The sequence below is a fragment of the Neurospora tetraspora genome, assembly GCF_033439725.1.
Source record: "Neurospora tetraspora strain CBS 560.94 chromosome Unknown B0H65scaffold_1, whole genome shotgun sequence".
NCBI lineage: Eukaryota > Fungi > Ascomycota > Sordariomycetes > Sordariales > Sordariaceae > Neurospora > Neurospora tetraspora.
In genome coordinates, this window is record NW_026944383.1 from 8176062 (window position 1) to 8198938 (window position 22877).

At 52.6% G+C, this 22877-nt stretch overlaps 7 protein-coding genes across 7 annotated transcripts; 3 read left to right on the forward strand and 4 right to left on the reverse strand.

Annotated features, from left to right (window-relative positions):
• Positions 1–125: 125 nt before the first annotated feature.
• Positions 126–1721, forward strand: B0H65DRAFT_454325 (uncharacterized protein). Its single transcript, XM_062826190.1, has 3 exons — positions 126–588; positions 1369–1468; positions 1531–1721. The coding sequence occupies exons 1-3, from the start codon at positions 358–360 to the stop codon at positions 1638–1640; spliced, it is 441 nt and encodes a 146-aa protein (XP_062687589.1). The 5' UTR covers positions 126–357; the 3' UTR covers positions 1641–1721.
• A 1557-nt stretch (positions 1722–3278) lies between these two features.
• Positions 3279–4125, reverse strand: B0H65DRAFT_71163 (uncharacterized protein). Its single transcript, XM_062831312.1, has one exon. The coding sequence runs from the start codon at positions 4032–4034 to the stop codon at positions 3318–3320; it is 717 nt and encodes a 238-aa protein (XP_062687590.1). The 5' UTR covers positions 4035–4125; the 3' UTR covers positions 3279–3317.
• A 1373-nt stretch (positions 4126–5498) lies between these two features.
• Positions 5499–7377, reverse strand: B0H65DRAFT_414249 (acyl transferase/acyl hydrolase/lysophospholipase; the record flags this gene model as incomplete). Its single annotated transcript, XM_062823902.1, has 3 exons — positions 5499–7074; positions 7133–7271; positions 7338–7377. 3 exons carry the CDS (start codon positions 7375–7377, stop codon positions 5499–5501), a joined length of 1755 nt encoding a protein of 584 aa, XP_062687591.1.
• Positions 7378–8353: 976 nt separating this feature from the next.
• On the forward strand, positions 8354–12999 carry B0H65DRAFT_71172 (uncharacterized protein). Its single transcript, XM_062831313.1, has 5 exons — positions 8354–8711; positions 8766–8904; positions 8971–9827; positions 9887–10112; positions 10167–12999. Exons 1-5 carry the CDS (start codon positions 8651–8653, stop codon positions 12760–12762), a joined length of 3879 nt encoding a protein of 1292 aa, XP_062687592.1. The 5' UTR covers positions 8354–8650; the 3' UTR covers positions 12763–12999.
• A 545-nt stretch (positions 13000–13544) lies between these two features.
• B0H65DRAFT_454337 (uncharacterized protein) lies at positions 13545–16851 on the reverse strand. The gene is made up of 4 exons (XM_062826191.1): positions 16155–16851; positions 14510–15200; positions 14028–14443; positions 13545–13965 (listed from the first exon to the last, which is right to left on the reverse strand). The coding sequence occupies exons 1-4, from the start codon at positions 16365–16367 to the stop codon at positions 13909–13911; spliced, it is 1377 nt and encodes a 458-aa protein (XP_062687593.1). The 5' UTR covers positions 16368–16851; the 3' UTR covers positions 13545–13908.
• A 475-nt stretch (positions 16852–17326) lies between these two features.
• B0H65DRAFT_454344 (uncharacterized protein) lies at positions 17327–20837 on the forward strand. The gene has a single exon (XM_062826192.1). The coding sequence runs from the start codon at positions 17791–17793 to the stop codon at positions 20602–20604; it is 2814 nt and encodes a 937-aa protein (XP_062687594.1). The 5' UTR covers positions 17327–17790; the 3' UTR covers positions 20605–20837.
• Positions 20838–22178, reverse strand: B0H65DRAFT_585760 (Rab5-interacting protein-domain-containing protein). The gene is made up of 2 exons (XM_062830934.1): positions 21623–22178; positions 20838–21493 (listed from the first exon to the last, which is right to left on the reverse strand). The coding sequence occupies exons 1-2, from the start codon at positions 21686–21688 to the stop codon at positions 21161–21163; spliced, it is 399 nt and encodes a 132-aa protein (XP_062687595.1). The 5' UTR covers positions 21689–22178; the 3' UTR covers positions 20838–21160.
• Between the last annotated feature and the right edge of the window lie 699 nt (positions 22179–22877).

The window sequence follows — 22877 nt, forward strand, 5'->3', positions numbered from 1 at the left end:
GCATTGGTGTTGTAGCTGTTCCCTCCAGGGGCTTCAGGGCTCAGGCCTTCAGCGGCAGAGTCGAAAAGTGGGTCAAGACCCACCAACCTCCGGCCTTGGCACTTGTCATCAACTGCCTTCCAACCGGCAAATCCGGCATTGCCGCAATTGCCATCCCGGAACCACTCTCTCGGCAACCCGTTTCGCCCGTTGTATCAGCGCATCATCAACTCCCGGCTGCGTTTCGTCGTTACGCCTCCCTGTAATACCACAATCACCGTCTCACCCAGACACCTTTTCATTCTCCCCCCCCTCTATCCTTCCATTTCACTCTCATTTCCAGCTCTCGCCCCGGCCGCTCCATCAGTCGTCGTCAAGATGAACGCCGCCCTCCGCCCAACCCGTCGCCTGCTAGCAGCGGCCCTCAACCCCTCCAAAGACCACGGCATGACACCCGGCCCCATGGCCCTCCTGCCGCCTGTCTATTTGTACAGGCGACTGCTCCGCGCGCACAGGAAGTACCTCCCGCAGGAGATGAGGTTGTTGGGGGATGAGTATATCAAGGCGGAGTTTAGGGCGCATCAGAGCGTGGATAACCCGGCGCATTTGGTGAGTTTTTCGAGTTTCGTTTTTCTTTTGAGGTTTTCTTCTTTTTGGTGGTTGGATCGATGAGAAGTGGGGAGGAGGCCATGAGGAGGGGTGAAAGGGTGAGATGCAGGAGGTATGGGGGATTGAAAGATGGGAGAAATAGTGGGAGAGGGGAAGAGGCGAAGAGGCGAAAGGAGGAAGATGGAGAGGGAGAGAGAGAGAGAGGAATGAGGGCAGGGAAGAAGCAAGAGAAAGAGCAGATGGGAACACAACAAGGGGGGCGGCGGCGCACCAGAGGCTTGGCAAGGGAGGATAGGAGCGATATGGGCTAGCCGGCCATGCGGTTGGGGAGGAAAGGAGGTGAGGATGGGGGTGGAAATAGGAATGAGGAGGGAAGAGGAGGGAAGAAAACTGCAAAGCGTTCCGCCGGGATGTGATGGTTTGAGGCGCGTAACGGAGAGGAAGCCCAGGTATGGATGAGGCAAAGTGACAAAGGGAGGCCCTGCAAGAGTGGCAGAGGGTATGAACACAGGCTGTAAAAAGGCTGTCCTACGAACGCTGAAGGTCGCGTGAGGAAACAGGATGTGGGGAGAAGTTGGGCATTGAGAGGACTGGTTTGGTTGGTGAAATAACCGAGAACCGACAACGGGAGATGTGCGATGGCGAAGGCTGCGATTTCGGGTGAAGAGGATGAGGGAAAATCGAAACGGAAGTCAGGGGGAAGGAGACATCGGATTGCTCAACTGCTGGAATTCTAAAACGTCACGGCAAGACACCGGCTAACGAATGTCACCACCACAGATCGGCTTCCTAACAGAGTGGCAACTCTACGCTCAAAAGATCGAAGGAAACTCGTGGGTAGGCGAGAAGTTGGATAAGGGCAAGGTTGAGAAGATGAGCGGTGCGTATTCCTCCCCTTTTCTCCCCTCCTGTGATGCTCAATCACTAACATGAAGATCACAGACGAGCAAATCGGCCAACTATACGAACTCATGCAAGCCATCCAAAAGCGCGGAACAGAAGGGGATCTTGAGGACGGTGACGGTGGAGAGTCTGGGCAGAAGTCACAATGATCATTCTGTTGCTTTTTGCTAGGTTTTGTTTCGATAAGTGTATTTGTTTGTGTCAACAATTGTACAATCATTATTCTCTCATAACGCTTGTGAGAGTCCAGGTGACTTTAGGCTGCAACCCCCTGTGCCCCAAACCCTCTCCCTCCATCTCCTCATCACAAACACAACAATAAGAAACAACTTCCTATAAAAAAGAAACCAAGTATTAGCCTACCCCCATCCTTCCAATTCAGACTTTCTAGAATCAGTCCATAACTTGCATCATCATCACCACCTCTTCCCTCCCCATCGGCTCCCCCATCGGCTCCCTTCCTCCCCTCCTCCCCCTTCTTGCCCCACCCCGTTACTGTTCATGACGCGGGATCTGACCTTGAGCAACGACCCACAGGAATCAGTTGAGAGACGACTCTTGGCCGTTCATACGGTGATGTAGGATACGGACAATTGCTATAATCTTTGGTACGTCCTTCTTCTCGTGCCTATTGACGACATCCTCACAGATTGCGTCGACAAAGAGAACCGAGAGACCGTGCCTGTTCCGGATCATGGCCCCCCGCCCAACTTTGGCGAATATCAGAACCAAGGAAGGTCCTGCAGAGCCTCCAACTATCCAAGCCGTGCGTGCTCGCGGCGCTTTGAGGGTGTTTCTTATCCTCGTTCGGGTACGTTCGACGGTATCTTGAACTTTCCCGTCGGAGGCCTCGAAGGAGAGAGCCTTAGAGCTTGGCTCAAGTCTCTGAGCCAAGATCAAATGAGTACAGGCTGTGCTGGATCACGGGAGATCCGGGCTCCGGCAAAAGCGTTCTGGCGAAGCACTTCGTGTCGCAATTCCGGACGGAGGCGCTATTGCTTCTGGGTCTCGAAGCCTGGGAACAATACCACTCCCACTAATTCGGTCCTCTGGATAACATATCTTGTTCAGTTAATATGATCAAAGAGACACTGCCATTTAGATGCACATAGACTGGTTAGTATGGACAGACATCCCATTTGCCAAAAAGTGCGAAGTGTGTGACAAGAGGAGTCAAAGAACGAGGGTGTCTTTTGAACTCCCCTACATTCAACCAATGGTCTTTGGAGCTTTCTTGAAGAGCTCTTTCCGATATGGGCTTTCATTCCACAAACCGTCGTTTTGGTACGTTGATATCAATATGAGAAGCGGTGCTCACCGTCCAACGTTCGAAGGAACTACTGCGAGAGCATATGTAGCGGTCTCAATCGACACACAGACTTGCACCAGCGGTTGACTGGAACACGGGCCGCCATGTTGGCTGATGAACGCTTCCATACCATTATCGAAACGACAGGAGGCAGTACCTCTAGCATTGCTTCTTGTGTTCGGGCCTTTGGTTGCAAATTAAGAAAACCCAAGGACGATTGTCTGTAATTCCTTCATCATGAACAACTCGACAACCCTTAAACGTCTCCAAATCTCTTACTAAAATCATCAACCAAGCCCATCTCCGTCTACCTCTAAACATCCCTCCTTGTCTCCTTATCAAATCCAACTTATTATCCACTTCCCTAAATCCCCTCTCCTTAGAGACCTCTTCATCATTACAAACATCTTGCAACGGATCCGCTCTGTACGCTATTCGAGTCAAGTCATTCTGAGGATGAGAACTCGTTCTAATTGCTCTCAGTTTTTGAAATATGAAACCTATGTCTTGCTCTATCCTACTTCACCCAAGAACGCATTTTGTCCGTCATAAACGGTGCTATGTCATATCTATATGACCAACGGTCCTCAGGGATGAAATGTTTTGTCATGATGAGAACGGCTCCAAAAACATCCCCAAATGCCCTGTCCTTACACTTCCCCGGCTGCTGGCAAACATCACCATCATCGGCCATCTCGGAGCGCATCAGGGCCTCGTCATATCTCTCAGACTTTTCTTCATATGTTTCATCTCCGACTTCAGCTCTCATCTCTTCCTCAGTTCTGCCGGCCTTCCACTCTTGATATTGGTTGATCTCTTTCTGAAGATTGAGCTTGAGATCCTCGTTGAACTGATACTCCTCTTTGAGTCCCTCGCATGCCTCCGCTAAGGCCTTCGTATGGGGATGATCAGGACCTAGGTTGTCGATCTGGAGGTTGAATATCGCCTCTGCTGCTTGGTGTCCCATGGGATCTTTCACCGCATTGTATGCGGCCATGAGTTCATTCAGTCGTTCAAATGTTTCGACTGAGGTGGCGCCGTATCTCTCAACACAGCGGATATATGCGACATCCATTACCCGAACTGCACATGACAAGTGCTTCGTCTGAGTCAGATGTTTTGCGATGGTACTCAGCACCTGGATAGTTTGGGTCGAATCATTGCCTGTAGCCAAGGCAGTGCCGCGGTAGCGTTGCCAGAGTAGGGCAAGTACGGCATCAGCGTCGTTGTTCATGATGGAGCTGCTTGTGGGAGTTGGGAGCTGGGAGCTGCCTGTGGGAGTTGTTGGGAGCTGCTTGTGGGAGTTGGGAGCTGCTTGTGGGAGTTGTTGGGAGCTGCTTGTGGGAGCTGGGAGCTGGCTGTGGGAGTTGGGAGCTGGCTGTGGGAGGGAGCAGATCAAGAGATGAAGCTGAGAGGATGATGAAAAACCTGGAGCGGATGAAGAGGATGGTGAAAAGAAGACTGCTCCAAAGGCCTGGGGACCCTGGGTTTATATGCACATCCTGTTGTCCCCAACCGGGCTCCCAATTAGCCATCGGCTTAACGTTTGGGAATGACGTCCTTCCTCAGAACGTCATGCTCCTTCTGTTACCAGCTTCCGAAGACTCTACCCAAGTTGAGCAGCTTCCAGCCAGAGGCTTCCTCACCGTGGCACACCTTCCTCGTACTGTGACATTATGAGAGTAGGGCGGGTGGTAGGAACGACGGCCCCTTGACTGCTCTCTCCATGTTTGAAGGCTCGGGCAGAGCGAGTAATCTCCGCCTGGAGTGCATTGCTCGGGCTGATTCTGGAAGAAGGCCTGCCCTGGTAGGGAGCAGCATCCGCTCTTCTGGCAAGAGTCGCTCCATGGGCTGTCAACGCGAAGAACAGCTGCCACCTCCAGCACTTTCCCACTACGGCATGTAGAGGGAAGCCATCACAACGATGGGCGGACTCTGTGTACCCGTGACTGGCTTCTCGGGCACCACCACCGACTGGAAGGCACAAGCTCTTCAACCCATCCGAGTCATCTGCAGTGGTGGGAGACCACTTGGGCCGAGACCTGGACTTGGAATGAAATTGCCAAAGTTCAAACACCCGCCCTGATCCTGCAAGTATTAGCATTCGGCTATATCACAGGAAAGAACTCTCGAGATGGAAAGGGTTGCGGGCGGTGAAGGTGTTGAGGTGGAAGGAGTTGAGGGGGTGGAAGGAGCTGTGTGTCTTGAAATTCCTGGTGGAGCAGGCTTGTTTGCCGGGTGAATGACGTATTTGTCAGTCCATGGCAGTCGGGTTGGCGGGTTGATAGGTAGTCTGGTGAATGACATCGCGACTTCCGTTTAGTGTTGTGTTGCAATGGAAGGCAGTGGTGGTGATGAACTTGGAGTGGCGGTCGGAGTGAGCGATTGCCTTTGTTGTTGATGCGAGATGGAAAGTCGTGATGGGGAAGGTGGTGTTTGCACCTTTCCCCGACATGCCCTGCAATCGCAAAGAGATGCGCGATTGTGATATCGCATTCGGCAGAAAGTGCAAAGTGTCTGAAAAGAGGAAAGAGAAACAATGAAGGGGACGAGAGGAGAAGAAGAGTTCTCGCATGGAGAAGCCCGGGGGATCTAGGGAACCGAACGGCTATCATTCATGAATCATTCATCATCGGAACAGCTCAACACCCCTCAGCTCCGCCGTCCATGAGCAATCCTCTCCCTTGGGTTCCTATTTCTAACTAAAATCATCAACCAACCCCATCTCCATCTCAGCATCCTTAGAAGCACTTATCCCCAACCTACCATCCACCTCCCCAAACCCCCTCTCTTTACATCCCCCCCTAGCCTTACAAACATCCCCCACCTGGACCGCCGCGTATACTACAACCGCGTTTACATAATCCCTACCCCTCTGCTCATACCCCTCATCCCCGATTTCAACCCTCAACACCGCCTCCGGCCTTCCCCTCACCCAATCCTCATGCTTCATCATGATCGACATGGCGCTCTCCATCCCCCACTCCCTTTTTCTTTTATTTTCCCTCAGCTTCTCCAGCGTCTCCATCGCCTGCTGTGTAATCGCATGCTCAGGACCTAATGTTTTCGTGAAAAGACTAACCAGCTCCTCCTGAAGATCATAAGCGCGGAAGACCTCGCCTAGAAGTATCTGCGCCTTGATGACACTACCGAAATGTGAGCTGGTAGTGAGCGCGGAGGGGCCGTTGCGTGCGAGACAGCGCTTGTAGGCCTCCTCGGCGACGCGGAGCGAGCAGGAGAGGTGCTTGTGGGTAAGCATATGTTCGAAAATGCGGTCGAGGAGGGTGAGGGATTCGGGCGAGGAAGGGCCGAGGGTGGAGGCGTATTCGGAGTATTGAGCCCAGAGGTCGGCTTGTTCTGAGCGGTAGGTAGGGTCGTCCGGGTCCATGTCATTGTTGTTGTGTGTGGGTTGCTTTGGGTTTGTGTTGGCTTGGGACACTGGATGTGTTGTGGGAGATTCGGCGGTTTCCCCCTGCTTCAGCTTGGGGTTTATTTCATCCAGCGTGAGTTTGTCGACGGTCACACCTGATGTGGTGCCGTTGGTGAGGACGTCGACGATTCTGTCGATTACACCTCTTATGGCACTTGTGCCTAGCCACCGCTCTGTTTCGCTCTTTACCGCGGGAATCTCGTGGGATTTATTAGCTTCGACTTTGTCGGCCATGTCATAGACATTGAGCCGAAAGTATGTGTCTGGGACATTAGCGAAACGCCTCCTCATATCGTTATCGGTCTTTTCGGTGTGTCGTTTTTTGCCATCTTTTGTCGGTTCGTAGCGGTTGTGTATGTCTTTGGTGCCTGCCCCAAGGCTCAAAACACAACCAACCTTGGCTGTGTTCTCCAGGACTTCTGTTGCCTCCTCAAGCACTTCTCTTATTGGGTTCTTGTAGTCTTTGGTATCATCAGCGAAATACCGGTCCCCGGAGGACTCTATGCTCGCTGCAGTTGCCCTTGCAGCTTCATAGATGGTGAGGTTCTGTTGATTCTGCCCGTGACGGTAGGCACGTATTCGGCGTAAGGAACCATCCGATCGTCGAGCAACCACAAACGACTTCCCGGTGGAACGTTCCCCCTTTTCGTCTCTCATTAGATTGCCGTCTTTGCGGTCTTTCATGACCTTCTTCATCCCCTTCTCGACCTTTTCCTCTCTGAAATCGATGGAGAACTCAAGCCTCCTCTTTCGGGTACTGAAAATCTCACTGGCAATGTTCTCATACCCCGTAAGAGCCTCGGTAGTCGTCATGCGTAGCCTTCCGAAAAGTATGGCAGCGATTCTGGATGCCGGAGTAAGCGTTATGTCTAACGTGGTGATGGTGATCCGAGACCACTCACCCTCCAGTGCCAATACCTCCGATCAAGTGGAAGTAATCGCACGGTTTCGGAATCTCCGTGAGGCCGTTCTTCTCTTGGATCCTTTTCATGATCCTATCAAGCATCATGACTTCTGACAAGGCACGGACTCCTCCGCCATCTGGTTAACAAACAGTTGACGTTAGCCAGGTGAGTTGATGAAAAGAGCAGTCAAGGAGCTTCTTACCCAGCGAAAGGATGTTGACGATCTCATCATCAGAAGGCATCATATCCGGGCTTGTGTCTCAAGATGAAGAAGGATGTCACAATGAAGGGGATTCCATAGACACAGCATCTTCAGACCGGAGCTCCCAAGTTTTTGGGGTACCATAGATAGATATGTCCATGTCTAAGTCCCAACGCAGGGGAGGAGGACGGAGAGGAACGCCATCCGGCCGATTTCCCTCCATTATGGGGTTCTGTTGTTAGCCGCAAGCCAACAGCCTAATAGACCATACAATACCTTCGTTACAATTTTTTAAGCGGCCGTTCAGGCCCATCATTTCGGGCGCGCGTACCTCCTTGGGAGCTTGAGAAATGTTCTAGTGGACGACTGGTGACGAAACAAGATGAAGCACCTCATGTGTGGGATCGATGCAGCCCAGGTTGGCGCTTCTGTCACGACAGGCTTTCAGTGGGGTTTCGCGGGTAGGTATACAGTAGGCACAGTAAGGTACACAGTGGGCTTCTTCGGGCAGACGACAGCGGCTCGTCCCGCTGAAGATTAGCGGATGAAAGAGCGCCCTCCGACAACGGACAACTTCCACTTCCATCTCCATTGGGCACATCCCGTCATCATCACGACAACAACAAAACACTCCAGTCCACATCTTCGCACAACCCCAGAGCGAATAAAACCTGGAGTTCGACGATATTTCGAAAACACGCGTCCCCGAAAGCATCCTTTCCCGAATTCCTCGACCCGGTGTCGGTAACCCGTTCGCCCACTGTGCCAACCGCGGTACCATGGGGCGCCCCCTCCCTACCGCTCCTCCTGTAATGTAACGCTGCGGCTATGCCCAGTGGCTTTGGACGTCTTAAGCGCTGGCGGTTTCGATTCGACGACCACCGTGAGACTCGGGCGGGTTACAACATGGATCTGCAGTCGGATACCCTCGAACGGGTGGTACACTAAGGTAGAGGAGTCAGGCTGAACGCCAACGGATACAGGGGTAGGGGGAGGAGGGAGGGGTCGGGTGGGCGATTTGGGCGATGTGGGCGGCCGTTGTTCGAGTCCAACCTTGGGAACAAGAAGAAGCAATGCCACTGTGACGGTGGGATGGTTAAGGTATATGAAGATGGTGGTGGCGCTTTTCCCACCCTTCGGGCTTCATCCGTTGCGATGGCCTGGTCATTGGCATGACTTGATGGTTGACTGATATCGTTGTTGTTCACGATTTACCTACTGACTGTTTACTTCCTGTGATACCCCTTTTCGTCGAGTTTTTTGGACACTACTGGTTTTGCTGGAAGAAAGAGTGGAAAGAAAAGAAGGGCAAGATGGTTTATCAAGGGAAAAGGCACCAGAGAATCGATGGCCCGGTCAACTTGCTGTCCCTGGGTATGTATAAGTCCATGTTCCTCATACGACAAAGCTAACGACGGGAAACACTAGACGGTGGAGGAGTTCGTGGGTTATCGGAGGTGGTGATGCTTCACAAGATCATGAAGAGGGTGCAGGAAATTGAAGGCTTCAAGGAATTGCCAAAGCCATGCGAGTACTTCCACATTATGGGCGGCACCAGTACTGGAGGGTAAGTTTTTGTTTCTGTTTTGTTTGCCAGATTGTCTTTCCAAGACTGACATGCCTCTTTCCACAGACTGGTGGCAATCTTGCTCGGTAGGTTACGCATGACCACCGAAGAAGCTCTGGAAAAGTATTACGACCTGGGCAAAGTCATCTTCCACAAGAGCAACAAAAAGAAGGTCGAAATCAGCGCGAAGTACGGACCAGAGGCACTCGAAACAGCAGTTAAAAAGCTCGTCCAAGAGCGAAACAGTAGCGAGCTCATGTACGACCCGACTGACGAGCCGACTACCGGCAAAGCGTTCGTTTGCGCCGTAACGTCCGCAAAGATTGGTGCTCCGCAACGGTTCCGCACTTACGCTTCCAAGGACAAGAAATACAGCAACTGCAAGATCTGGGAAGCAGCACGAGCGACCTCGGCGGCGCCAACATTCTTCGCTCCGATGACCATCAGCCACGATGACGTACCGGAAGAATTCCTCGATGGTGCGATAGGGTATAACAACCCCATAACCGAAGTGTTGAACGAGGCGGGCATATCTTTGGATCCAACCCTCAAGCTGGGATGTATTCTGAGCCTTGGCTGCGGCACCAAGGCGGACAAGACCCTCAGGAGATCTGGTCGGTGGTTCGGCCAGGGTCTTAGTTGGGGCTGGCGAATGGGTAAAGTGATGAAGGACAGTTTGACGGACCCTGATCCCAAGCACATCGATGTTGCCAGATTCCTCGACGGGTGGAACGAAACATACTTTCGCTTCAGCGTTCCTGGTGCGGCCGATGCGGTCAAACTACCAGAGTACAAGAAGATGAAGATGTTGGAGAAGATGACGGAAAAGTATATGGATATCCCTGAAGTCGCAGATCAGATCGAAAAGGTTGCTCGGATACTTGCAGAAAGGAAATCAGAAGGGGCGTGGATTGGTTTGGTCTGTAAGCGCACCATTCCACTTTCCAGTGACTCTTGTCGTTCTGAGACTTACTTTGCACAGGTCAGCTGGAAAAGAGTGCGGTGGCCATGTCGCTACAAGCTCGTCCTATGGGATTGTCTAGCAACTTCTTCACTGGAAGGGTTGACATTCTCAGGAATATGGCGAAAGTGCTGCTTTCAGACCCAGATGGGCGTAGCCAGCGGCGCCGGGAATATCTTCTCTGGGGCATGGGCGGTATTGGAAAGACCCAAATCGCCCTGAGGTTTGCCGAGATTTACGGAGACAGGTAACATGCATTGAACATTGACACCTTTCTAGACTCTCACTAATTCTGAAGCAGGTTTGAACACGTCTTCTGGCTTGATGCCACCAACAAACACACAGTACAGCAAAGCTACCACAATATTGCGCTAAAACTTGGGATACAAACAGACAAAATCGAAGAATCTCAGGCGGTGGTCCTGAACTGGATGAATGCCTCCAATGGCAGATGGCTCCTCATCTTCGACAATTACGCACACAAGGGCGACGAGTACGGGCAGTACAACAACATTGTCCCTAACAGAGGTAATTTGCTGTACTCTAGCAGAGCCAACACACTCCTTCAAAGGCTAGGTCCAGAGGCTGTCTCGGAAGTCCGGGAGATGGACGAGAAAGAAGCCACCACCTTCTTTGTCAAAACTCTCCACCGCACGATTGTGGATCCGGAAGAGCAACAGCAGTGTACGGCTCTAGTCAAGGAGTTGGGATGCCTGCCATTGGCAATTGACCAAGCCGGTGCCAACATCCACATGACAGAGCGCAACATTGAAGACTACCTTACGGAGTTCCGAAAGAGGCGGGACAAATTGCTGAGGGAGAGACAGGGGTCAACGACAGGCACTGACATGGAAGGTGATCCGGCTGTATATGTCACCTTTGACTTGTCGTATCTCGCCCTCCGCAGACAATCCCGAAGGATTAACGAAGATCAACACGCACGCGACTACGAAACAGCCATGAAGATCCTCAACATCATTTGTTTCTACCACTACGATAACATACCCGAAGAGATGATCATGAGAGCGGCCAACTGGCGAGGCGAGCAGCTCGAGGGGAATGAAATGCCCATGGATGAGCAACTCGGGGGTGACACCGAGCGGAACGCCAATATTCTCATTGAACTCGACGAGGACGGAAGGTGGGATCCGACCTGGTTCCGCCGCGGTGCAAACATCCTCAAACAGTTTTCTCTCGTGAGGATAGACCGACATCGGTCGCTATCCATGCACGTGCTAGTTCACTCCTGGGCCAGAGACAGACTGGACACCTCAGCCAAAGACCAATATGGATTCACCGAGAAGGAATCCTACGCGCTCTCCGCTCGATGCATTCTCTTTGAATCTATACCCGAAAGATCTCGCCCGGAAGAGTTCAGCTACCGGACCAAACTGATCCCGCACGGCCTCGCACTAAACGAACACGCACCTCCGACAGCTGTCGGCGATATGTACCGTGAAGCTTATTACGACAAGCTCTGGGCCCGCGCCAATGAAGACGTTGGCAACTGGGAAGAAGCAGAGAAGTTTTTAATCTCCTCTATCGAACGATACAAGCAGGTGGGCTGGCTGGACGAAGGACGAGCCCTCGGAGCCATAGACCAACTAGGCGACTTCTACGTCAAGCGTCAAGACTGGCACAAGGCCCACATGATGCGCGTTGAGGCCTACGAGCGATACAGATACATTTGCCTCAAAAAGAACAAGGTCTCTTACGTTCGCGACGATGGGAAGGTCCTCGAGACTGATTCCGAAGAATACATTACACCCAAAGAAGCGGGAGATTACTGCGAGCCCGTGATTCTCGCCCTCCGCCGTCTAGCCGATCTCTTTAAGGAAGTCGGATACCCCGAAGGTCGACTCGAAGCCCTCAAAAAAGCCGACGAGATGACCTGGGAAAGCGGCATCAAGTCTGACCATGAATATTTCCAGCCCTGTGGCGACCAAATAATCGAAACAGAGTACTGGATAAAGAGGGCCCAAAACCCCAAGGCCGCCGCGAACATGACCTGGGAAGAACAAGATAAACAGTTCAATGAGATTGAGAAGAAGAAGGCGGATTACCGCAAGAAACACAACCTCGTCGAGGAAAAAACGGACATTGACAGACAGGAAGCCTACCGCAAGGAGGTCCTCTCTTCCACCACGCTCTCCTTCCAGGAGAGGACTGACCTCTTATGGGCCCATTACGACGAAATCAAAAACATCTACGGCGACGACGACGTCATGACACTAATCGCCTCGGAATCCTTAGCCAAACTTGGTTTCGAGTTCCAAGTATCCTCATCCTCATCCCCATCATCCCCTTCCTATACCAAACCGCAACTACAACCGCCACCTCTCCTCCTTCCCTGCCCCCTCCTCGTACACCGCCACGCCCTCTCCCTCGCATCCAAAAAGTACGGCAAAACCCACTCCCACACGCTCGTCTCCCTCGAACGCCACGGCCTCACCCTCTTCAAACTGAACCGTCTCCGCGAAGCCTTGGAACTCTCCATCGTCTTCAAGGACCTGGTCACCGCCAACCACAGCGCCAACCACGACTACTCTGTCATCGCCGCCCAGCGCGTCAAAACCATTCTCCAAGTTGGCGATCCGCGGTTTGATGATCACCGGATCAAGGGCGTGGGCGGGTGTTTCGCGGGGTGCACGGCGCAAAGCCACCGGGAGACCGCAACGAAACTGGGAGTGAGGGATTGGCTGGATGCAAAAGGGGAAGTGGTGGAAGTTGTGGGCGAGCTGGAAAGGGGGTATATAGAGATGATGAGGGAGACGAGGCAGAATAGGGAGGATTTGGAGTTGGCGGAGGGGGTGTGGGGGAAGAAGGAGGAGGAGGGGAGGAGAGGGGTGGCGATGGGGGAGGAAGAGGTGGTGATGATGATGCAAGCTATGAATTGATTTAGTCTGGATTGTAAGGATGATGGTGGGCTAATACGTCGGTGTTCTTTGTAGGAAGTTGGTTCTTATTATTGTGTTGGTGATGAGGAGATGGAGGGAGAGGGTTTGGGGGAGAGGGGGTTGATACTACCTCTAGGTAGAGGTAGGTTCACTACCTAAACCGTTCAAATCGCACTGGCGCTGCTACAGTGAAACTTGTTGCTACTGGTCAAGAGAATTATCAAATATATGACTGGAAACGATATTGATGCCATGATTTCTCTGCTACCAGTCACGAAACTGCTGGCTTTTATTCCGTGTCCGTTCGTTCTTTTTGCATGTTGTTCGGGACATATTTGAAGGATTCCATGTGCAGTTTCATCTTGGAACCATGAGTTCAGTTTGAGTCTGGTACCTACATACCTGGGCCCGGATCATGTTCTGTAAGGCGGATAACAAGAGATCGGGTATTGAAGTAGGTGGTTGAGTATGATATGGATGTCTGGCTTTGTAGTGTCGATATGAAGTTGGTAAGAAGAGGAGAGGAGTTGAGAGAAGGCAGACTACGGAGCATTTGGTGGTGGCCGAAAGGTTGGAGAGAGAGGGGGGGAGGGGAAGAAAGGGGTGATGATGTCAGTGATGAACCAGGTCCTGGTAGTAAAATAATAATTTAGAACGGCTGATCGGATGTTTTTGGTATGCGTGAAAGCAGGATATCATCATTCTATTGAAGAAAAAAGGACGTAGAGAGTTGGAGGGAGGCGAGGATGGTACCATTGTTCACGAATGTACTTTCCGATATACCTCGTGCTTGTCTCATTCACAAGTCAGCGTTTAACCTAGGATGGGAGTCAGAAGTCAACGGACACTTCACCACCTAAGGACACCGACAGTACATGACTTAGTCTATTAGTAGATATTTACCGAATCATTGCAACGGCCTGCCTTCTGACATATTTCCCGAACCGAACCCATCATCGAGGAAGGACCCTACACCAGACTCACCGCAGAAACATTTTTGAATGATAAAACGTTCCGTATACCCACAGTATCAACATAAACGCTGAAGAAAGTGTGTACGGCATGTTCGCAGCAAAAGTTAATATCAACAAACTCCGGCCATTCCAAACCATCCGACCGAACCAACAACATCCCAAATCATCCTGTTTAGAACCTTTCGAGCGCCATCTTGTTTCTGCGAACCTCGATGTTGAGTCTATCGGTCTGTTGCAACTGTTAGCGCCTTGCTCTTCCCAGCATCCTCTCCCAGAAAACAAAACACTTACGTTCTCAGTCATGGTCTCAATATACCTATTACTGAGATCCAGACCCGCGCCAATATCCAGCGCACCCTCCTTGAGCTCACCCGCAACCTGCTCCATCAGCGCAATCTTCGTGTTGATGGCGTTCTCGTTCTGGTCCATCTCCTCATCATCCTCCAGCGCGTACTTCTTCTTGTTGTCAGCGCCGCCGCCAAGACCCAGCTTCTTAGGCTTCATGCCGGCCATCTGCGCCTGTGCACGGTTCTTGTAGAGCTCGCGGGCGTTCTGCTCGCGGATTTCCTTCTCCTCCAGTTCGGCTTGCAGGCGGTCCCTGTCCATCCTGTCGAGCGTCTTCTTGCTGTGGCCGACAGGTAGGAACATGGAGCGATTGACTCGTTCGAGTTCCTTTACCCTTTCCTTGGCCTGACGGGCTTGGGCGGCTGTAGTAGGGTGTTAGCTTCATGTCATTCACTACTTCGTATTTACTATACATGGCAAAAACTAACCTCCGTGATCAATGTTTCCCTTGGCATACAGCAGCCTCTCGTTTTGCTCCCTCAGCTGTTGTCGTGCATTGCGCATGTTCGCCAGGGCAGCATAACTCGTCTCCATGGTCCGATCCAGAGTGTCGATGGTGGCATTTTGCTCGTTCACGATCTCGTTTCTGACATCGGTGAACTCCACGTCCTCCTTCTGCTCCTCCGTGAGCTCCTCCTGTGGCACACCATACTTGTTGCCATAGAGTTCCTGGGGAGACGGCTCATACCCATCAGGAGGAATCTGGCCTGGCTGCTTGTTGTCGCCATATGTAACAGGGTATTGCTGCTTGGAGTCGTTGGAGGGCTGGTAGCGGTTCTGGTTGCTGCTGGAAGGGGTATCGTATCGGTTATCACCATATTTATCCGTGGTGCCGAATCTCTCGTTGGTGTATCTTCCCGCAGCAGGCGGCTGCTGAACCGGACCTCCGGCGGAGTAAGGAGGAGGAGCTTGTTGGTTCTGGTACGGGGACGGACCGGAAGGCAGACCACCGGGACGGGGGCCACTGCTAGTGGTGCTCGATAGAGTAGCCTGAGACTGAGCAGGGCTCGCGTGCTGGTTCGCATACGGATCGGCCGCTGGTTGCTGGGCATAGGGGTTCTCGGCGGCGGCACCCTCCTTGTTCTTCTTTCGTCCGAATGACCAGCCCATTTTGGGAAACTGTGATGATTACAATACTTAGTACACTTAAAAGGTTTATTGGAACGATGGATATGTCAGAAAGATGGGAACGGATGTGTTGTGATTGACAAGATGCGGTGGAACTGGAACGAGAGGAAGGAGAAAAGGAGTAAAATGGATGGAGGGTTTGTTTTAGGGAGAATAAAACATGGGTGTGGTGCTTATGAGGGAAACAGGGGATACAAGCAGTGCCCTCTGGAGAACACTCCAAATGTCTTGACTGGTGTCTGGAGCGTGTTCCAGGTTTCTGTGCTTCCTCCTGTGGCCCTTCCATGGCCCGCCCGACGCCCGGTGGACTGCTGTAATGATTGGGGAAGGCCCGTAATACAAGCGTCGTAACCAGGGCATGTCGGCAGGGAGTCCCATGCTCACGTGTAGACGAGTTGCAGGAAGCAGCAGCAGGGGCGATTTGGAGACGCCCGCATCGAGAGGGAAAGTGCTGACGGATCTCGCGGGTCTCTGGCCTATAAGCAGCCATGTTTAGGTGTCTCTGTTACGCTAATGGCGGCGTATCACACGTTGACCACTAACACCGACTGGTGGTCTGGTCTGCTTCAGCTGCGTCCGCGTCTCGCCCATCCTGAGATTCCCCTTTTGGTCCTCTTCTTGTGAGACTGTCCGTGGGCTGTTGAGGCTGTGTTGACATTCCTGGCTCTCTTGGCCGTGGACGTGCCGGCATTCATCGCCACCCCATGTACCAAGTCAAGACGTCTTGTCTGATGTTTCCTCGAGGGCTCAGGGTCCAGTCGAAAGTCGAAACATGGGTGGTGTTGATGGGCCTCCTTTTTCCGCTGGTTCCTCGTTCCTGAGTGGTGGAGGAGACGCTGAAATGCAGAGAAAAGGGCAGTGGAGATGGGCGATCCAGGGGAAAGCGGGCTTGAACATGTCGCAGGCTAGGGCTGGGTGGTGTAGGGGTGTTCCATAAATGCTTACCTTCATCCCACACGCCAAAGACCGCCATACTGATGGCTTCTTCTTGGTCTTCTCCTCCTCTGTTTGTATCTGAGCCTCGAATTCGGGGTCGACTTCATCGCTGGCCCATGTGTTCGTTGTCGTGGTTCCCCAAGTGCTGTATCTCCGGGCGGGTTCGGGCTTTTCCCAGATATTGGCCTCTCGCCAGGCGGGGTTCGTGTCTTTTCGACCCATTTTGGCGATATCGAACTGCTAGTGCTCGCTGCTGCAGTTCGGTGATGGATGACTGAGATGAGAGGACGATGGGCTACATTCAAATAGAGTTGCCGGGTGACGTTCTTTTTGCAGGAAATGCTCCCGGTCAGTTATTGCCTTTCGCCTCCGCCTCCGCCTCACTTGATCAATGAAGTGAGTTCCTGCTGAATTTGGTTTTGGAAGTTCCAACAAAGAGACGGCATCGAAGCCTGAGAGTTCGGTCAGTTTGCGGCAGCTGCTGTTAAGGAGAAACCAGCTGGTCGGCATTTGACTGCGGGAAATTGGCGGTTGGGTGGCAGTTGCGCAAGTACCGGATATCTTGGCAGTGGCCTTATTGCCGTGGTCGGTGTTAGTGCTCTGGAAGGAGCGGCAGAAGCCGATGCAGCAGGATGGTGGGGGAGGAGAAATACGTACACTCCAACCCATGGAACATCAGTTTGGACGGGACTTCACTGCGCACTCTGCACAACTCAAAACGCCACTCTACCAAGCTTCATGCAAAAGGCTGGTATATGTCTGAAACTATTCAAGAAGTTTCTCGAGCCTATCCGATTTTCTGCTTTAAGTGTAGTCGTCCCGTCAATTTTCTGGGTTGTTTGAAGCTCCACGTCACAAGAAACGTGCTAACGGAGTACCGTATTGAACTGAATGTACTTGTACATGCAATACGAGATACTGACATTGGCCAGCAAATACCAAGGCAACTGCTGGCATCTTTCTAGAGTCAAGTACTTACATTGAAATTCATGACCATGGAATGACGTTATTTTCATCCCTTTACATCCATTCAACATATCTGATACTTACCATTACGGTATTCACGACATGCACGGACTGCCATAAGCATTTAGCATCTGGTGTTGGTCAGTTGGCCCGTGGGAGCCAGACCTCTGGACGAAAGAGGAAGGCACTGATGCGTCACTCACCGACCAAACACTTTTCATCTTTAGTTTGATTCCTCCTTAACCTCACTCTTAACTTGAGGAAACCCCCTCCTGCATTCCCCATATTGTATCTCAAACACAAGTAAACAGCGGAAACCGTCACCACGATGTTCTCCAGAGTCAATTAATCAGACCAGTGGTCTTGCCACAAGCACCCAGTTAGGACCCTCTTCACGGACCTCACTCAACCACCCGCTATCATCATCATCACCAGACACCGAGCAACTTGCTCTATAGCATCCAAAATGATCACCCGAATATACACATTGTCCTCCTATAACACATCCCTTCGTCGTGCAATACTACTCCACTATCTCCGATATCACCACCACGGGACTTGCTGATATTTGTTATTGCTTGTCAAACCCTCTTATCCGATATCACCTACGTGTACACTGACCACTTGAGGTCACATCACCAGCGAACACCCCAGCGAGCCCAGACACACGAACACAAATATGTCCGTCTTCACCTTCGATCCCAACCCCCCGCGAGTCTCCTCCCCGTGGCTCAAACCCTCCGAAGGCCCCAGCCGGCGTTCCACTCCGGAGGTCCGCTCATCAACCCCTACCACCACCGGAACCATCCAACCCGACCTCCTCTCCGATTATAACGGCATCACCCGTCTCGAAGCCGAGCCCCAAGAGGGCCCGACAGAATACAAGCTGCACCTCCTCCTCCGCCCCCGGCGCAAGTACGAACACAGCAGCACTTCAACGGCCAAGATTTGCGGCTCTACGCAAAGCAGACCACTGCCTTATGACCCTACTTCTAATTCGTTAAGGGGCACTCCAGTCTCTGTTGGAGGGTCTTCAGGCGCCACGACAACGAGACAGGATCGCTTTGAGCACTTGACTACGCAGCTGCTATGGAGGCTGCAGCAATCTTGTCCTTACCACGCTAGTTCCGCGGCTGTTGATCTGGTAATCCCAAAACTGCCGGACCCGGATGAGTTGGCGCGGGATGGGAAGGTTAAGTTGGGCAAGTTGCTCCCTGGCTTGGAAGCGTCGAGAGGCGCGCTGTATGAGATTGGTGTGGCTGATGATGGCACCCTCGTGGGCCTGACGAGAGACGAGCTGGATGAAAGTTTGGCAAACTTGAGGGTCATGGGAGCGAGTTTGGGGTGCAACATGAATGTGTTGAGGATGGTGATTGTGGGCGAGTGCGAGTGGAATGAGTCTTCGGATGAGCCTGGGGATTCGTTATTCGGAGAACCTCAGGAGATTCGACGCAAGGACAAGTTATGGGTGGCGGAAGCTCTGATCATGCCGGACTTGACTGCTCAAGCTAGCGGTGCTGTGTCTTCGGCTTTGCCGACCATGAAACAGGGTCCGTTAACCGCGAACCAGTTGCGCGTTACGCTTACAGGGCCGACTACGTCTGGAAAGTCCACGCTTCTGGGCATTTTGTCTCAAGGAACTCTGGACAATGGCCGTGGAAAAAGCCGGCTCAATTTGCTCAAGCATCCCCACGAAGTAGCTTCTGGCGTCACTTCCTCCGTGGCTCAAGCACTGGTCGGCTACAACGAAGACGAAATCATCAACGATGCTCACAGCGGAGTTGAATCTTGGATCGACGTCCACGACTTCACCAAGGACGGTCGGCTAGTCTACCTGGTCGACTCAGCCGGAGCTCCAAGATATCGTAGGACTATCCTCCGCGGTATCGTCGGTTGGGCGCCGCATTGGACATTACTCTGCATAGCAGCCGATGGCAGCGATGCTTCGCCCTCCGTTGACGCCCCAGCTCCGGGAACCACCCCAACGGGTGGCAGCAACGGCATCGACCTAGCCTCAGCCCACCTCGAGCTCTGCCTGAGACTCAAGTTGCCTCTAGCAATCATCATCACCAAACTCGATCTCGCATCCAAGCCATCCATCCTCTCCACCCTTACCAAAGCCCTCACAGGCATCAAGCGAGCCGGCAGAGCTCCAGCCATTCTCAAAGCAGACGCTACCAACCCTTACGAGTTTACCCATGTCTCGCCAACCGAGGAGGCAGCCGTCGCTAAAATCGCCGACCAACTTGCTTCCAACGGTGACCTCTTATCAGTCGTCCCGATAGTCCTCACCTCCGCCGTCGACGGTCGCGGACTGGGTATGCTGCACGCCTTACTTCAGGGCTTGCCTTTACCTCCCACCCCAACCGCACATGACTTTACCGGCCCGGCTCTAAACCCCGAGCAACCGGCTTCGCTCTTTCACATCGAAGACCAGTACAACCTCGCCGCCTCGTCATCACTAGCAACAGGCGACTCAGACGAGGAAACAGACCTCGGCACCGTAGTAGCAGGCTACCTCCGCTTTGGAAGTCTGTCAATAGGTGACACGGTAGTAGTCGGTCCCTTCCCTTCTTCCTCCTCCTCCGACGAGACCAGCGACACCCTCAGCCCAGCCACCCCTTCTCTGGCAGCAATAGCAGCCATAGCCAGCGACAACCACCTCCGCCCGACCCTCTCCGATTTCGAAGCAAACCCTTCATCAGCTGAACTCAACCGCCTTAACTCGTCGACCAAGGCCAATCCATCTGCTTCTGCTTCCTCGGCAAAGGGGGAGTGGCACACCGCCAAGGTGGTCTCCATCAGAAACCTCCAGCTTCCTGTTCAGACACTAGCAGCAGGGCAGGTTGGGTCGATAGGCATGGTTTTTGATCATGCAGCAACTGCAGAGGTGGGTAATGGGAATGGCACAGGGGGAAAGAGGGCAGCGAGGATAAGAAAGGGGATGGTCCTCGCTGTTCCTGGGAGGCATATGTCGTCGACTACATTGCAGGCTGCCAGTGGGCTTACGGCGGTTTTTGAGGATGGGGATCATGCTGCTGGTGCTGGTGCTGCTTCTGGTGCTGGTGCTGGTGGTGATGCCGGCGACGAAGACGGAGGGGTAGCCGGTGCGTTGACGGTGGGAAGTTTGGTGAATGTTTACGTGGCTAGTGTTAGGGCGTCTGCAAGGGTGGTGACGGTCACTCGTCTCACTCCTACTTCCCCTTTCACATCCCCTTCCGCGAATGGGCCAAAAGAAGAGGACGATGTGTTTAGCTTCGGCGAGGGTGAAGATACCCCTGAGGACCATCTCCACGCCGGCAACGGCAACGGTGATGGCTTGGGTGGTGATGAGACAAGAAAGAAGGGATGTGAAGTCCAACTCGAACTCTTATCCAACCGCGAGTGGATCGAGCTAGGTTCGAGGATCTTGATATTGGGTGATAATGGGAGTCGGGATCGGTCGTCGCGGTTGGAGGGGTATGTGGGGAGGGTTGTTGAGATTGTTGAGTGATTCATGTTTTTGTTTCTGTCGTTTGAGTACCGACATGAGCGAGTGCATTTTTGGCTTACATTATTTTGGATCAGTGAACCTTGTTGGCTTTTGTTGTTGTTGTCACAGCGTTGTTGATTCTGTCATGATGTTGGAAACTTGTTTGATGGCATAGTAGCTGTAATCGTGGTAGATTTCGCCGGTATGAGTAGTCGTTTGTTTAGCCTGAATAAATTACATTTTTGTATGAAGACCTAGGTGGTCTCGTCGTCGAATAGACACTTTTCTGTCGTCTAACCAACACATGACACACAGCCAGCATGTCTTGCTCTACCCATTACTCTCGAAGCTTATGCGCGCAGCCACACAGAAGGAGCAGAGACAATATACCCAACATTCAACTGGTTTATCTCTCGCTGTCTTCCTCTCTTTTCCCTTTGACCTCCTCCGAGTCCAATCCACACCCCCTCTACTACACTACATTTCCCACTTCCCACCCCCTCCCCCTCCCAGATCCAGTCCCGTTACCCCTTCCCTTCCCTTCCCTTCTTTATTCACATTCCCCAAACCACCCACACTAAGCCCTAACCAACCCATAAAACAACGTCCAAGTCAACACAAACCCCGCAAACCCATTCATGATCCCGCCCGCCCAAAACTCAAACCCACCCCTAAAGTACTTGGTCACTCCTCCCACCCCGCTCCCCAAGCCGTTCCCCGTTCCTTTGTTGTCTTTGTATTCTTTCGGGGATGACGAGGAGAGAGGAGCGACGCGGACGAGGTATACCAGGAAGGAGGTGAGCAGGGAGAAGAAGATGTAGAAGAGGAAGCCTGAGTAGGATTCGAGACCTAGGATGCCGGCGCTGATGCCGAAGAGGGAGGCGGAGAGGGATTGGAGGTTTTGGAGGGACTGGATAAACATGGGGGGTTAGTGGCTGTTGGGGGAGGGGAGCTGTGGGAGCCGGACGAAGGGGGAGCTTTATGGAGGGGGAGGGGGAAGAGGGGGAAATGCTGGAAAGGTAAAACAAACAAAACAAACCTTGGAGTTATGCATCACACTCTCCTGCACAATCGGCGAAATCTGGTAGTCTCGTTCGGACAACATCTTGGCTTGGCCTTGATTATCTCTTTGTAAGGGGGGTATGGATATGGGTATGGGTATGGGTATAATTTGATTGCGCGTATGGTGGTCGTGTATCCCGTCCCGCGTGTATCTCGTCTATCTGGCGCCAGGCCTAGGTATGCGACAAGAGCTGCCTGGTAGATACTGACTGCTGTCGATATTGTGGCCTGTGGGAGTTTGATGCGCAACAGCCAATTTACCCCGGATCTTCGTCTTCTTTTCGTCCCTTCGTTTCGTTTCGCCTGTTTCGTATGTCTCGTTTCACGTCGTGGGTCGTTGAGATGGTGATGCACTTGGTGGTGTCGTTGATCGCGTGGAGCCGCAACTGTCAATTGACCCAGCTTGTCCAGGTGCCAGCGTCAGGGAAACGGAGCTGAGCTCAGCGATGCCTGCCCCGACTGCCGCGGCGTCATGCAGTGCCAGGTGAGCTGAGCTGGGGCAGGCAGCAGGGCACGTGGCAGGGGTTCAGCTGGTACACTAAGAACCTCTACGGCTTCATTGCCGGGTCCCGTCGGGTGGAAGCTTTGGCCCGTCGATCCGTCGTAATCTTATCGTATCTTACCGTTTTGAATCGGCCAGTCGGCGTCAGCGACGGTGACACGGCGACTGGCGTGAATTGGGGTAATTTCCAGGGTTGGAGAAGAGGACCCGCCGGTCATGACAGGGTTCAAGGTGCAGTAGCGTAACGGTCCAACCTCCTGATCGTTGTCACATCGGGCTGGATCTCCCAGCCTGTCTTTTTTTTTTTTATATTGGGGCTCCTTCTTCACCGATACAAAGGCTGAGCTCTATGGATCACTCCTGGGAGTGACATAACTGTGCGACGTTGGACCTGTTTATCCTTCAGCTTTCACTTTGCTGGCATTTGGTAACTGGAGACAGCAGATAACAAGACGGTAAGATACGAACCCCCTGGTTCGCGAGTTGCAGACGAGTGGCGTCAAATTTAACGTCATCTGCCAGGGTTCCGTGACCTTTAATGAGCATCCCCAGGACCAGAAAGCTGTTATTTTCGGACTCAACTGTGGAGAGATTCACTTGTTGAGAAAAGGAAGGCTTCCATAATCATTCCACTAGTATTGGCGGCACTTATCACAATCCACAATTTCCCTCTTGGGGGGACGTCAGTCGCTCGTTCGTTGTCTCGGAGGTCCGGTTCTACTCCGTTTCG

What these genes read in the sequence shown, in the direction of transcription:
- B0H65DRAFT_454325 (XM_062826190.1), top strand. Translation starts at nt 358, where the DNA reads ATGAACGCCGCCCTCCGCCCAACCCGTCGCCTGCTAGCAGCGGCCCTC. An exon ending in TGGATAACCCGGCGCATTTG is followed by an intron (nt 589 to 1,368) that starts GTGAGTTTTTCG and finishes TCACCACCACAG; the next exon opens with ATCGGCTTCCTAACAGAGTG. An exon ending in CAAGGTTGAGAAGATGAGCG is followed by an intron (nt 1,469 to 1,530) that starts GTGCGTATTCCT and finishes TGAAGATCACAG; the next exon opens with ACGAGCAAATCGGCCAACTA.
- B0H65DRAFT_71163 (XM_062831312.1), bottom strand. Translation starts at nt 4,034, where the DNA reads ATGAACAACGACGCTGATGCCGTACTTGCCCTACTCTGGCAACGCTAC.
- B0H65DRAFT_71172 (XM_062831313.1), top strand. Translation starts at nt 8,651, where the DNA reads ATGGTTTATCAAGGGAAAAGGCACCAGAGAATCGATGGCCCGGTCAAC. An exon ending in GGTCAACTTGCTGTCCCTGG is followed by an intron (nt 8,712 to 8,765) that starts GTATGTATAAGT and finishes GGGAAACACTAG; the next exon opens with ACGGTGGAGGAGTTCGTGGG. An exon ending in GGCGGCACCAGTACTGGAGG is followed by an intron (nt 8,905 to 8,970) that starts GTAAGTTTTTGT and finishes CTCTTTCCACAG; the next exon opens with ACTGGTGGCAATCTTGCTCG.
- B0H65DRAFT_454337 (XM_062826191.1), bottom strand. Translation starts at nt 16,367, where the DNA reads ATGGGTCGAAAAGACACGAACCCCGCCTGGCGAGAGGCCAATATCTGG. An exon ending in CTTTGGCGTGTGGGATGAAG is followed by an intron (nt 15,201 to 16,154) that starts GTAAGCATTTAT and finishes TAATCATCACAG; the next exon opens with TTTCCCAAAATGGGCTGGTC. An exon ending in GGGAAACATTGATCACGGAG is followed by an intron (nt 14,444 to 14,509) that starts GTTAGTTTTTGC and finishes ACCCTACTACAG; the next exon opens with CCGCCCAAGCCCGTCAGGCC.
- B0H65DRAFT_454344 (XM_062826192.1), top strand. Translation starts at nt 17,791, where the DNA reads ATGTCCGTCTTCACCTTCGATCCCAACCCCCCGCGAGTCTCCTCCCCG.
- B0H65DRAFT_585760 (XM_062830934.1), bottom strand. Translation starts at nt 21,688, where the DNA reads ATGTTGTCCGAACGAGACTACCAGATTTCGCCGATTGTGCAGGAGAGT. An exon ending in GTGTGATGCATAACTCCAAG is followed by an intron (nt 21,494 to 21,622) that starts GTTTGTTTTGTT and finishes ATGTTTATCCAG; the next exon opens with TCCCTCCAAAACCTCCAATC.